The sequence below is a fragment of the Monodon monoceros genome, unplaced genomic scaffold (assembly GCF_005190385.1).
Source record: "Monodon monoceros isolate NGI ecotype Baffin Bay Population unplaced genomic scaffold, NGI_Narwhal_1 Super_Scaffold_18, whole genome shotgun sequence".
Classification (NCBI taxonomy): Eukaryota; Metazoa; Chordata; class Mammalia; order Artiodactyla; family Monodontidae; genus Monodon; species Monodon monoceros.
This window is the reverse complement of record NW_021703774.1, coordinates 77,506,973-77,523,089: the sequence shown is the minus strand read 5'-3', so window position 1 is coordinate 77,523,089 and position 16,117 is coordinate 77,506,973. Positions and strand designations below refer to the sequence as shown.

Below are 16,117 nucleotides of genomic sequence, written 5' to 3'. Positions count from 1 at the left end.
TAAAATTTAGAATAAACTATCTATTTATCTATACAGAATTTTTTTTTTCCTAGAGAGCTAATGCTAAACATTTACCAGCACACCACCGCATGTTTTCAAAGCAGCTAGAGAGAAAAGATGAACTGTCTATAAAAGAATGACAAGTTAGATCGACAATCAATTTATTGGGTTGGCCAAAAAGTCTGTTCCATAACATCTTATGGAAAAACCTGAACAAAATTTTGGCCAACCCAATGTTAACAACTGCAGCATCAGGTAGAAAAATGTGGAACAAAATCTTGAGAGTACTAACAGGATACAAAAAAGTTAACCAAGAATTTTATAAATTAAAACTATGTTTAATAAATAAGGTAAAGTAAAACCATTTTTCAGACCTGTTCAATAGCAACAAACCCTCACTAAAGGAAGTTCTAAAGGAAATACTCCCAAAATAGAAGATGTGAGAAGAAATGCTCAACAAAACAAATGGTAAGCATGGGGCTAAATCTCAATAGCACTGACTGTATAAAGCAATGACAATAATAATGGCTAATTTGTGGGAACAAAAAAAATCAAGATAAAACTTAAACACAGGTTGGGAGAGAGGAAGCCATTTTAATAATTCCTTGTATTGTTCTGGAAGAAAGATATTTTATTGAGACTTCATTAAATTATATATACAAGTTGAAAATCTAGAGCAACCACTAGAAGAATAGAAATAAAGAATAGAAATAAAGTGTATACATTATAAACTTTTCCTATTAAGAGCCAGATAGTAAATAATTTAGGCTTTTTGGGTCAAAAGACAATATCAAGGATATTGTGTAGGTATTTATGTAACAAGTAAGAAAAGTAATTTCTGCAAATATTTTATTGACAACTCACTGAGTACAATTTTTCCCCAGAATACAGTCTACAAATATGAAAAATAGAATTCTTCTGGTGAGGGAGGATAGCATTTTACTTAGAGTTAAAATTAGTGTTCCCTATCATCAAATTGATTGCAAGTAAAAAAGAAAAAAAACATACAAAAGAAAACAAGAAAAAAGGATCACAGAAAAGGTAGGAAAATAGAAAACAGATTGAAAATCAAAAATAAACTATGTATCTTAATATATAGTTTATTAGAATAGGTATAAATGGATTCAAGTCTTCTGCTAAAAGAAAAATCATCAGTATAATTTTTTTTAAATCTAGTTTATAATCCCTGTTTACAAGAGACACACTTAAATTATCAAGCCACAGAAAGATAAAAATAAAGAGATAGAATTTGTCAGTAAAATACTATCTGAAAGAAAGCTCCTATCCCTTTGTTCTTCTTTATTAATTTTAGAATAAGCTTTCCAAGGTTCATTAAAAAACTGCTGAAATTTTGATAGGAATATATTTCTATTTCCCACTGTGGTCACAGGGACTCTAGCCCTTGGTGTTATGAGAATGGTGAAGAAAAGGGCCATTGTGAAAAAACTACCTATTGTTGAAACTCTGGGCTGCTGTAACATGATTTGTTCAGATAAAACTGGAACCCTGATGAAGAATGAAATGACTGTTACCCACATATTTACTTCAGATGGCCTGTGTGCTGAGGTTACTGGAGTTGGCTACAATCCATTTGGGGAAGTGATTGTTGATGGTGATGTTGTTCATGGATTCTATAACCCATCTGTTAGCAAAATTGTTGAGGCGGGCTGTGTGTGCAATGATGCTGTAATTAGAAACAACACTCTAATGGGGAAACCAACGGAAGGAGCCTTAATTGCTCTTGTAGTGAAGATGGGTCTTGATGGACTTCAACAGGATTATATCAGAAAAGCTCAATACCCTTTTACCTCTGAGCAGAAGTGGATGGCTGTCAAGTGTGTGCACCGAACACAGCAGAAAACAAAATCAACTGATGTAACTAACAAAACCTAAACCCTCTGACCTGACTCAGGATCTAGAAGAGGTCAGCCTGGCACAGATATGAAAAACGTACCAATTTAAAAAAAAGCCCCACAGGACTTTGCTGGTGGCGCAGTGGTTAAGAATCCACCTACCAATGCCGGGGACACAGGTTCGATTCCTGGTCTGGTAAGATCCCACGTGCAGTGGAACAAGTAAGCCCGTGCGCCACAACTACTAAGCCTGTGCTCTAGAGCCAGTGAGCCACAACTACTGAGCCCATGTGCCGCAACTGCTAAAGCCTGCATGCCTAGAGCCCTGCTCTGCAACAACAAGCCTGCACACCGCAAAGAGTAGCCCCTGCTCGCCGCAACTAGAGAAGCCTGCAGGCTGCAACAAAGACCCAACGCAGCCAAAAATAAATAAATAAATAAATAAACAAACAAAACAAAAGAAAGTATGAGCATATACTTTTAAAGGTATATGAGTATATTTCATATCCTAAACTGAGTCTTCTCATCCAGACCATGGTATATTTTCCCACTTATTCAGGTGTTTATTGTCCTTCAATAATATGTTGTAATTTTCTCCATAAAGAAAAATCTTTTATTAATTTATTTTTCTTGGCACCTTATAGTTTTTGTTGCTCTTGTGAATGATATTGGTTTTATGTTACATTTTCTAATCAATTATTGCTGGTGAATAGGAACTCCAGTGATTTCTTTTTCTATGTTAATCTTGCATACAGTAACCTTGCTGTGCTTCCTTAATTCATTTTAAAAGCCAACATGCACCCCAATTGCATAGCAGCATTATTTACAATAGCCAAGATATGGAAGCAACTTAAGTGTCCATCAACAGATGAACAGCTAAAGTAGATGTGAGATATATATATATATATATATATATATATATATATATATATACACAATGGAATACTACTCAGCCGTAAAAAGAATTAAATTTTGCCATTTGCAGCAACATGGATAGACTTGGAGGGTATTATGCTACGTGAAATAAGTCAGAGAAGGACAAATACTGTATGATATCACTTACATGTAGAATCTAAAAAATACAAAAAAACTAGTGAATATAAAAAAAAAGAAACAGACTCACAGATATAGAGAACAGATTAGTAGTTACCAGTGGGGAGAGGGAGGGGGAGGGGCAATATAGGGGAAGGAGATTAAGAGGTACAAAGTATTAGGTATAAAATAAACTACACGGATCTATTGTACAACACAGGGAATATAGCCAATATTTTGTAACAACTATAAATGTAGTGATTTTTTTTTTAGTTATAGTCATATCTTTATTTGAAAATCTCATCTGCCAACTTAGTGCTTTCCACCAACTCGGGGTGCAGAAACCTTCACAGGCTTCACAATCTTTTGATTAGGTGCTGCCTTTGTAATAGCCATTGCTGTCTTTATAAAATTGTGAATCACTATATTGAACACCTGTAACTTATATAATACTGTACATCAACTATACTTAAATTAAAAAAAAGAGCTAACACATGGTGCTTCCCTGGTGGTTTGGTGGTTAAGATCCCATGCTTCCACTACAGGAGGCGCGGGTTCGATCCCTGTTCAGGGAAGTTCCACATACCGTGAGGTGCAGCACCTCCCCCCAAAAAAAAGAAGCCAACGTAACCTTAATAGTAATGCTTGTTAAGAACAACACAAAAGCCTATCATTTCATTCATCATAGACACAAAAATTCTAGATAAAATACTATCAGAACAGAGTAAGTTATTTATTAAAATAATTAAATATTAAAATATTATTAAAATAATAACATTCCACGAAAAAAATGGTGCTATAATTTTTCATCAATAATGTACATAAAGATGGACCCAGGGGCTTAACTAAAAATTAAAATTCCTAGGTTCTATTCCCAAAGATCAGTTAGAATGGAGTGAAAACACGTATATTTTAAGTCTCTCCTCCCCCCAGAGATACCTAGGCAATTATGGAATATGTGGTTTTGTGGGATAAGGACTAAACTTTAGGAAATGCTGAAGAGAATTTTTTTTTAGAAATACAAATGCTATTCATATTGTTAAATCAATCTCCATAATTCAATATATCTCCTAAATAAAGGGAAAAAAACCCCAATAGATATTAGTTTCAATACCAACAGATACTTTAAAAATTTACTAAGATTAAGCAGCAAATAATAATAAACTTAAAGATTTGCCATGTAGTTATCTTTACCATTAATACCAAGAAGCCAGGGAGGCTCACCAGTCTTAACCAATGCTCTTTTGAGGGTTATTGCATACTGATGGAGGTGGGAAAATCAGCTCCTGCCTACACAGTCTATAAGCTTACAACAAAGCTACTGTAATTAAAATAGTATGGTACTTGTATAAGAATAATTAACTGAAACAGAATACAGCATTCAAAAATGGTTTAAAATACCATCACATTGGGATTAGGTTTTCAACATGTGAATTTTGAAGGACACAAACACTCAGTAGACACTATAATGTTCAGAAGAGTTCAGGATTTCTCTTATCATTTTATAGGGATCTATAAAAATGGATTAAAAAATGGGTACCTAATATGTGACATATCAATATTCCAATTTGTTTAAGGGGTGGGGATTAATATTACATTTAGTTAAATAGTACTAGTAAAATGACAGTCCATCTGGGCAGAGAAAAAGACCCTTACATTATGCTACAAAACATGTATTTCAGATAGATTAGATCTCTGAATATAAAAAGGATACCTATGAAAATATTCTAAGAGAGTGAAGGAAAATTAACATACAAACTCAAGGTGGAATCAACCTGATGGAACCAAAAACAAAGAAGCCCTAAAACCATAAAAAAAAAAAAGACAGATTTTTAAAACGCTTTTTTTGACAAGCTGTAACGTACATACAAAAAGAGCACAAATCCTAAGTGAACAGCTGAATGAACTACCACCAAGTAAGTGCTCCTGTAAAACTACCACCAGGTCAAGAAACAGACGACCTCCAGCTCCCCAGAAGCCCTCCTCACGCTTCTCCTCAATTACCACCCACTTGTACTGCCCCAAAGGCAAATATCATCCTAATTTTTAATACATTAGTTTAACTTTGCCTATTTAAAAACTTATGTAAACGAAATCTTACATAAGGTATATAGTCTTTTAACTTTCTCTTCTTTTGCTTAACATGTGTGTGAGATTCATCCATATTTCTGTGTGTAGCTATATGTCATTTATTTCCAGAGCTGCATAGTATTTCATTACATGAACCATTCTAGGCATTCTACTGATGAATCTTTGAATTGTTTCCAGTTTGGGAGAATTAAAAATAATGCTGCAAGGAAAACTGTGTCCATGTGTCTTGGTGGACACATGCATGCATAAGTATATTAGGTATATACGCAGGAGTGAAACTATTTGGTTAAAGAGAAATCATATGCTTAACTTTAGTATGTATGTCCAATTTTCCAAAGTGGAAGTACCAACTTATACTTCAATCAGCAGTGTATGAGAATTTACTTTACTTCACATCCTTGACAAAATCTGGCATCGTGTCTTTTAAATTTTGGCCGAAGATGATTGATCTGACTACATAAAAGTTAAATATTTCTGTATAAATAGAAAAAAGTGGTATTTATTACTAAGGAAATTGTTTAATAAATTAAGGTATATCCAAATCATAGACTAATATAATGCTATGAAAATAAGTTAGATCTCTAGATATTGTCCAGAAGTGATATTCATGATGTGTTGCCAAGAGAAAAAAGCATGTAGCAGAGTTAAAAAGAAACATACCAAACCTAAACCAAAACCAAACATGAATACTCTCTTATATTTGTGCATGCATGCTTGTATAAGCATAGAACATGCCAAATCATTAATATTTCTGACTTTAGGGTCTTAGGACAGCCAGGTTAAGTGTGATTTCTTATAAAAGCATGTATTACTTTTGTAATTAAAAATTCCAATAAAAATGCAAACAAAAACAACTTCCTGCAGCAGATGCAGAGAGTTTACCAACTATGAACAAAGCACTGCCCTGGATTTTGGCACAGTTTCCTAAAGGCTTATCGTCTGATGGAGGAGACAGCTTGGTGGAGAGACTGTCATTTCAAGTTTAGCAAAAAGATCATTTCCTGTTATACCACACAAACTAGCACAAAATAACTTTGAACTTGTGATTTGTCAGTGTCATTTGTCTTTCCTTGGATTACCTTGAGAGAGCCTTCTAAAATAAAAGGAATCTTTTCCTTCTCTTTTTCTTTTTCTTGATCTGATATCTCTGTTTTGCTCATTTCTTTGTTACCTATAATCAGAGAAAATTAAACTTCTTAGTAAAACTCTCTAAAATAAGGTTTCATAGAAGGACCAAGCGTCTGGGTTGTAGGGGATCCCCATTCACTCATCTCTGAATTCTTTTTTTGCCATCTCTAGAGTGGACATCTGAAGTGCAACTGAGCTCTTTTAGGGATGAACAACTCACCATCTGTGGAGGCAGTACATTCCATTCTCAAAGTGTTGAGATTTTGAAGCTTTTAGTGAACTGGACTCTCTCTCACTAGAGTTTTAACCTAATTAATCCTAATTTAACCCCTTAAGACCACACAGAACAAATTTAACTTTTCTTTCTATACTGAAGCCCTCCTCTTGCCATCATAGTTATTCTGTTGTGAAGATTTACATCTGTCCTGACTTGAGAGGCCTCAAACTGAATGCAATACCTACCAGGTGTATTCCAATCCCAATTCCAAATAAACCATTTTCTGAATTTGGTCCACAGACACCCAGATAATTATTAAGCTTTTGGTTCTGCTCAGAAGCAGAATAAAGAAAAGGCAGTCAACCCACAATTTTTGCTACTAACAGTAAGGTATGGCCTGGACACGATTGTGAGAGGGCAGCCCTACCTGTCTTTTTAGATAGTCCCATCGAGTATTCCAATTACCTAGTGCTGTCCTGCTGCACCCCATCGGGAGGAAGGCTGAGTTGATGGATGGATTATGTAACCATTTTGGTGAAAGGTGAATGCTTCATCTTTGACTTGGTTTTCCAAGTTTTATTTTAGAATCAAGCCAAGCAAATTGGCTTTGGTAGTTTATAGTGGTTGCAAAAACTTTGGAAATTATATAGTTTTGCTTCTTTATAGGAAATCATTCTCAACTTGGTTATCAGAAACAATGAGTATTATTCACACAGAGCTCATTTCCTTTGTACGAACCCAGTGAAATATCTTTACTTTCCAGATGAATTACCTCAACATTTCACTTATTTATCAAGTATCCTTCCTCTTTTTCTCACCCTCTTCTCTCTGACTGACAGCATCAAAGCCAAGAAAATTGACAACAACAAAAATGAAAATATCTATTGATCCAACATCCTGTAGAGTCCATGTCACAGGCCCCCAATAATCCGTTTTTCCTTCATTTTTAAATTCTAACTCCCAGTTAGTCTCGGGACTATTTTGTTTACTCTTCCAAGGAAGGTCTTGTTTTAATCTCACTTTGGAAGCCGTAATGATTCTTACGGAGACATACTGACTCTGAATCTAACTCACATATTGCCAACAAAACTTAGATAGGTGAGCCTATCAATCCCAGCAAAATAAAAAAAATTTGGCATTTCTCAGCATCACACTGGATCTGAATAGATTGAATCTTTCAGATCTGGCAGGAAGTATGGTCAATATAAGACAAGTATCAATCAATATACAACAAATATTTTCATCATATTTAGAATGCAGCTATTCTATTTTTTAGGGAAAGTGAAGAGTCTCAGAAATTTTGTGGATAACTCTTTTTAATCCTGAAATGTTCACTGTCTTGATTAAATTAATAAATAGAATGTCTTTGGACTTATGTATAAGTTCAACTGGTTACTTATTTTTAGATTTTTTTAATAGAATAAATTTTGCTAGTAGAAGAAATTTTGGTACCAGCAGAAGATTTTATTTCCAGCTCATTCTTGGTCGTACTGATTTCCTCAGCCATTTTAGCTTCCTGATATACAGCTTCTCCTGTTATGATCCAATCTTGAATGGATTTTGCAACAAGTTCCAAATAATTCCTAAAAAAAAAAGCAAAGAACAGCAGGTGACAATTGAGCTAATATTAGTTAAAGTCAACAAGTGCTTAGGATACTGATTGTGCAAATGAAATTTTAAAAAATGAACTGATTCTAAACTGCCCATGTAACAAATGTAATAGCAATATATCCTAGAATATATTTTGTACAAAGTAGTCATATATAAATATCCAATAAACATTTGAAAATTGTTCAGCTTCCTTCATGATTAAAGATGTATAAAATTAAAAATTAGATATTTCCATCCAAACCAAAGATTAAAATGCTTGATAATACCAAGAGTTGATGACGGTTTGGAGAAATAGTCATTCTCAATGCTATTAATTGGAGAGTAATATGGCAAAATCTCTTTTTAGGGCAATTTTATAGCACAATAGGTACTATCTTAATTGACTACCAGCTAAGTGACTCACTGTACTAGCTGAAACACTGCACTCTTGCTATAAAACTTACTGGCCCTTGAATACCCACATCCTAAATACTACACCCTAAGCTGCTTGTGCATTTATGTATACATCAGCATCTTATTGCTTACCAGGATTCAGGAATATTCGCTCCCAAATCCATTTATTCTATTTATACAGATTATTGTAATTATTTTAACTAAATGTTATGTACACTTACAATATATGAATGTCCAAAGAAAGTTGTTGCTAGGGAAAAAAGTTGAAATATTTAGGTTTGACAATAAAGATTAGTTACTGTCAAATTGTATGAAAGTGAGGATAAAAGTTTTGAAAAAATAAAGCTAGATGAATTCTATACTCAAGTTGCTTCATTATTTTCTTTAATTCTTGATCTCTTTTAAAGAAGAGAAATGCAAATTGGAAAAGAAGTAGTAAAACTGTCATGGTTTGCACATGACATGGTACTATACATAGAAAATCCTAAAGATACTACCAGAAAACTACTAGACCTCATCAGTTAATTTGGTAAAGTTGTAGGATACAAAATTAATACACAGAAATCTGTTGCACTTCTATACACTAAAAATGAAATAGCAGAAAGAGAAATTAAGTAAACAATCCCACTTACTATTGCATCAAAAAGAATAAAATACCTAGGAATAAACCTATCTAAGGAGGCAAAAAACCTATACTCCAAAAACTATAAGACACTGATGAAAGAAACTGAAGAGGACACAAACAGATGGAAAGATATACTGTGTTCTTGGAATGGAAGAATCAATATGGTTAAAATGACCATACTAACCAAGGCTATCTATAGATCCAATGCAACCCCTATCAAATGCCCAATGGCATTCTTCACAGAACTAAAACAAAATTTTTAAAATTTGTATGGAAATACAAAAGACCCTGAATAGCCAAAGCAATCTTGAAAAAGAAGAATGGAGCTGGAGGAATCTATACTACAGACTCAGACTATACTACAAAACCACAGTCATCAAAACTGTATGGTACTGGCACAAAAAACAGAAACATAGACAAATGGAACAGGATAGAAAGCCCAGAAATAAACCCACACACTTATGGGCAATTAAAATCTACGGCAAAGGAGGCAAGAATATACAAAACAATTGAGAAAAGATAGTCTCTTCAATAAGTGGTGCTGGGAAAACTGGACAGTTACATGTAAAAGAATGAAATTAGAACACTCCCTAACACCTACACAAAAATAAACTCAAAATGGATTAAAGACCTAAATGTAAGGCCAGACACTATAAAAAGCTTAGCAGAAAACACAGGCAGAACACTCTTTGATATAAACTGCAGCAATATTTTTTTGGATTTGTCTCTAGAATAATGGAAATAAAAACAAAAATGAACAAATGGCTCCTAATTAAACTTAAAAGCTTTTGCACAACAAAGGAAACCATAAACAAAATGAAAAGATAACCTATGGAATGGGAGAAAATATTTGCAAACTATGTGATAGAGAAGGGATTGAGTTCCAAAATATACAAACAACACATACAGCTCAATAAAAAAAACAAACAAACAACCCAATCAAAAAATGCACAGAAAATCTAAATAGTCATTCTCCAATGAAGACATACAGATGGCCAATAGGCACATGAAAAAAATGCTCAATGTTGTTAATTACTAGAGAAATGCAAATCAAAACTACAATTAGGTTTCACCTCATACCAGTCAGAATGACCATCATCAAAAAGTCTACAAATAATAAATGCTGGAGAGGGTGTGGAAAAAAGGGAACTCTCCGGCACTGTTTGTGGGAATGTAAATTGGTACAGCCACTATGGGGAATAGTATGGAGTTTCCTTAAAAAACTAAAAATAGAGTAACCATATGATCCAGCAATCCCACTCCTGGGCATATATCCAGAGAAAACCATACTTTGAAAAGACACATGTACCCCAGTGTTCACTGCAGCACTATTTACAACAGCCAGGACATGGAAGCAACCTAAATGTCCATCAACAGATGAATGGACAAAGAAGATGTGGTACATATATACAATGGAATATTACTCAGCCATAAAAAGGAACAAAACTGGTCATTTATAGAGATGTTGATAGGCCTAGAGAGTGTCATACAGACCAAAGTAAGTCAGAAAAACAAATATCATATTAATGCATATATATGGAATTTAGAAAAATGGTATAGATGATCTTATTTGCAAAGCAGAAATAGAGACACAGACATAGAGAACAAATGTATGGATACCAAGGGAGAAAGGGGTGGGGTGGGAGGATCTGGGAGATTGGGGTTGACACATATACACTATTGATACTAGGTATAAAATAGACAACTAATGAGAACATACTATACAGCACAGGGAACTCTACTTAATGCACTGTGGTGACCTAAATGGGAAGGAAATCCAAAAAAGAGGGGATGTTGTATATGTATAGCTGATTCATTTTGCTGTACAGCAGAAACTAACAAAACATGGTAAAGCAACTATACTCCAATAAAAATTAAGTGAAAAATAATAAAAAAATTTAATAATAAAATACCTTATTTGCCTAAAAAAAGAGAAAGAAATAAACTGAAAATTGTAGACTATGAATTATGGTTACACAACATCTTCATTTGGAAGGTAAAAGATATCTCAAACTCAACATGCCCCAAATCAAACTCCTGATCTTCCACTCCAAACTGCTCATCAAGCCCTTTGGCCTCTTAGCTGATGGCAAGTCTGCACTTGTCATCAGGTTGAGTTAAATAGGTCAAATACCCTGAAGTTATCTTTGACTACTCTTGTTTCTCATGTTCTTCTTCCAATCTGTCAGGAAATCCAAATGATTTTTTAAAACATATTTAAAATACATTCAGAATCTGATCACTTCTCACTCCCTTTACCACTACCGTCCTGGTCTGTCACTACCACCTTTTGCTAGGATTGCTTCCACAGACTCCCAATAAGTCTCCTTGTTCCTACATTCGACCCCTTGTAGTCTATTCTAGAGAGAGCAAGTAGGAAGATCCGTTTCATCCTTAAGTCATATCATGTCTCTCTTATGCTCAGGACCTTTCAGTAAGTCTGCATTTCAAACAAAATCCAGAATCATTACTACTGATCTGTGATGAGAGAACACGGATATATATATTTCAAATGAGATAACAAAATAAGGAATATTTCAGCATGCAATGATTCAGGAAACTTGCCACCCACAGATACTTTCTGAAAGAATTACTCACAAATGTCTTCCAGCTGCATTAAGAAAAAACATCCAAGACAATATGGGATATAAGTAAGAGTTGAGAAATAATAAAATTTACAATTAAATGTAGGCAACTATTTATGCCACTTATTTATGATTAAAAAATATTACTTTACAATTGGAAATAAAATTTTTAGGCAATTTCTAAATCGGAGGTAGGAGATTTGTTGGGAGTAAGTGAAAATATGTTAAAGATTTTAACATTTTCTGTGAAATGATATTAATATTCTTTAACCCTAGCTATTATATAAAAATGTTTAAATATGTGATTTAAAAGGATAAGTGTAACTTCTAGAAGAAAATAAATAGAATGTATGACTTTTAAAAATCACATGCTAAGAATGAGCTAAGAAAATTGAATCTAACAAAAGGAAGGAAAGGGATTAATCCTGAAGTAAAAATGTGTGTTTACAAATTTAATGGTAAGACACAGTCCCTGGCTGCCATCTTGGATGCAGTGTCCTTTGCCTCACTTCTGCACATGGCTCGCCTGAGCTGAAGTGTTGGTGGCAGCCAGTCCACACTAGGAACTCTGGTCGGAAGAGCCAGATGCAATGCCTCTGCATGTGGCTCCCTGTGAGCAAGGGAAACTCGACTAAGCACAAAGGAAAAAAAAGCCATCTCAGAGCTGTGACTGTTTTCAAGGCTATTGTTTTTCTCTGTGGAACACTACCTTTGGGGCAAAACAAGGAAGAAGCAGGTGATTCTAATGTGCAGCACAGAAGGAGAGACACTGCAGGCCAGCATCTCCAACTCTGAAGGCACTCCAGACGTGTGGCTCACAGGGTCTTGGTGCTCCGACCAGGTGTCAGGCCTGACCCTCTGAGGTGTGAGAGCCAAGTTCAGGACATTGGTCCACCAGAGGCCTCCTGGCCCCACATAATACCAATCAGCGAGAGCTCTCCCAGAGATCTCCGTCTCAATGCTAAGACCCAGCTTCAATCAATGACCAGCAAACTCCAGTGTTGGACATCCCATGCCAAACAACTAGCAAGATGGGAACCCCACCCATTAGCAGAGATGCCTCCTAAAATCATACTGAGTTCACAGACACCCCAAAACACACCACCAGATGTGGTCCTGCCCACCAAAAAGACAAGATTCAACTTCATCCACCAGAACACAGGCACTAGTCCCCTCCACAACCAAGCCTACACAACCCACTGAACCAACCTTAGCCACTGGAGTCAGACACCAAAAACAACAGGAACTACAAACGTGCAGCCTGCAAAAAGGAGACCCCAAACACAGTAAGTTAAGAAAAATGAGAAGACAGAGAAATACACAGCAGATGAAGGAGCAAAGTAAAAACCCACCAGATCAAACAAATGAACAGGAGATAGGCAGTCTACCTGAAAAAGAATTCAGAGTAATGAGAGTAAAGATGATCCAAAATCTTGGAAACAGAATGGAGAAAATACAAGAACCATTTAACAAGGACCCAGAAGAACTAAAGAGCAAACAAACAATGATGAACACCACAATAAATGAAATCAAAATTTCTCTAGAAGGAATCAATAGCAGAATAACTGAGGCAGAAGAACAGATAAGTGCCCTGGAAGATAAAAGAGTGGAAATAATTGCCACAGAGCAGAATAAAGAAAAAAGAATGAAAAGAATGGAGGACAGTCTGAGAGACCTCTGGACAACATTAAACGCACCAACATTTGAATTATAGGGGTCCCAGAAGAGGAAAAAGAAAGGGACTGAGAAAATATTTGAAGAGACCATAGTTAAAAACTTCCTTAATATGGGAAAGGAAATAGTCAATCAAGTCCAGGAAGTGCAGAGAGTCCCATACAGGATAAATACAAGGAGAAACATGCCAAGACACAATCAAATAATCAAAAATTAAATACAAAGAAAAAATATTAAAAGCAGCAAGAGAAAAACAACAAATAATATACAAAGGAATCCTTATAAGGTTAAGAGCTGATCTTACAGCAGAAACTCTGCAAGTCAGAAGGGAGTGGCAGGACTTATTTAAAGTGATGAAAGGGAAAAACCAACAACCAAGATGACTCTACCCAGCAAGGATCTCATTCAGATTGCACAGAGAAATTAAAACCTTTTCAGACAAGCAAAACCTAAGAGAATTCAGCACCACCAAACCAGCTTTACAACAAATGCTAAAGGAACTTCTCTAGGCGGGAATCACAAGAGAAGGAAAAGTCCTACATAAACAAAACAAAACAAGTATGAAAATGGTAATAGGAACATACATATTGATAATTACCTTAAATGTAAATGGATTAAATGCACCAACCAAAAGACACAGACTGGCTGAATGGATACAAAAACAAGACCTGTATATATGCTGTCTACAAGAGACCCACTTCAGACCTAATGAAACATATAGACTGAAAGTGAGGGGATGGAAAAAGATATTCCATGCAAATGGAAATCAAAAGAAAGGTGGACTAGCAATTCTCATATAAGAAAAAATACACTTTAACATAAGGACTATTACAAGAGACAAAGAAGGACACTGCATAATGATCAAGGGATCTATCCAAGAAGAAGATATAACAATTGTAAATATTTATGCACCCAACATAGCAGCACCTCAATACATAAGGCAAATGCTAACAGCCATAAAAGAGGAATTTGACAGTAGCACAATCATAGTAGGGGACTTTAACACCCCACTTTCACCAATGGACAGATCAACCAAAATGAAAACAAATAAGGAAACACAAGCTTTAAATGACACCTTAAACAAGATGGGCTTAATTGATATTTATAGGACATTACATCCAAAAACAACAAAACACACTTTCTTCTCAAGAGCTCATGGACCATTCTCCAGGATAGATCATATCTTGGGTCACAAATCAAGCCTTGGTAAATTTATGAAAACTGAAATCATATCACGTATCTTTTCCGACCACAACGCTATGAGACTAGATATCAATTACAGGAAAAAAAAATGTAAAAAATACAAACACATGGAGGCTAAACAAAATAAGCAGGAGATCACTGAAGAAATCAAAGATGAAATCAAAAAATACCTAGGAACAAAGGACAATGAAAACATGATGACCCAAAACCTATGGGGTGCAGCAAAAGCAGTTCTAAAAGGGAAGTTTATAGCAATACAATCCTACCTCAAGAAACAAGAAACACCTCAAATAAACAACCTAAACTTACACCTAAAGTAATTAGAGAGAGAAGAACAAAAAAACCCTAAACGTAGCAGAAGGAAAGAAATCATAACTATCAGATCAGAAATAAATGAAAAAGAGATGAAGAAAACAATAACAAAGATCAATAATACTAAAAGATCGTTCTTTGAGAAGATAAACAAAATTGATAAACCATTAGCCAGACTCATCAAGAAAAAGAGGAAGAATCAACAGAATTAGAAATGAAAAAGGAGAAGTAACAACTGACACTGCAGAAATACAAAGGATCATGAGAGATTACTACAAGCACCTATATGGCAATAAAATGGACAACCTGGAAGAAATGGACCAATTCTTAGAAAAGCACAACCTTCTGAGACTGAACCAGGAAGAAATAGAAAATATAAACAGACGGATCAGAAGCACTGAAATTGAAACTGTGATTAAAAGTCTTCTAACAAACAAAAGCTCAGGACCAGATGGCTTCGCAGGCGAGTTCTATCAAATATTTAGAGAAGAGCTAACACCTATCCTTCTCAAACTCTTCCAAAATATAGCAGAAGGAGGAACACTCCCAAACTCATTCTACAAGACCACCATCACGCTGATACCAAAATCAGACAAAGATGTTACAAAAAAAGAAAACTACAGGCCAATATCACTGTTGAACATAGATGCAAAAATCCTCAACAAAATACTAGCAAACAGAATCCAGCAGCACATTAAAAGGATCATACACGATGATCAAGTGGGGTTTGTCCGAGGAATGCAAGGATTCTTTAATATATGCAAATCAATCAATGTGATACACCATATTAACAAATTGAAAGACGAAAACCATATAATAATCTCAATAGATGCAGAAAAAGCTTTCGACAAAATTCAACACCCATTTATGATAAAAAACTCTCCAGAAACTAGTCATAGAGGGAACTTACATCAACATAATAAAGGCCATATATGACAAACCCACAGCCAACATTGTTCTCAATGGTAAAAAACTGAAACCATTTCCACTAAGATTAGGAACAAGGTTGCTCACTCTCACCACTATTATTCATAGTTTGGAAGTTTTAGCCACAGGAATCAGAGAAGAAAATGAAATAAAAGGAATCCAAATTGGAAAAGAAGTAAAGCTGTCACTGTTTGCAGAGGACATGATACTATACATACAGCATCCTAAAGATGCTACCAGAAAACTACTAGAGCTAAGCAATGAATATGGTAAAGTAGCAGGGTACAAAATTATTGCACAGAAATCTCTTGCATTCGTATACACTAATGATGAAAAATCTGAAAGAGAAATTAAGCAAATGCTCCCATGTACCACTGCAACAAAAAGAACAAAATACCTAGGAATAAACCTACCTAAGGAGACAAAATACCTATAGCAGAAAACTATAAGACCCTAATGAAAGAAA

General features: G+C 35.0%; 1 protein-coding gene across 1 annotated transcript in view; it reads right to left on the bottom strand.

Moving 5' to 3' along the window:
* The window catches only part of SPAG17 (sperm associated antigen 17), a 219,386-nt gene that overhangs the window by 96,566 nt on the left and 106,703 nt on the right, over window positions 1–16,117 (bottom strand). Inside the window, 2 exon segments of the mRNA XM_029230280.1 lie at window positions 6,056–6,147; window positions 7,711–7,904. Coding sequence (XP_029086113.1) covers window positions 6,056–6,147; window positions 7,711–7,904 — 286 coding nt within the window.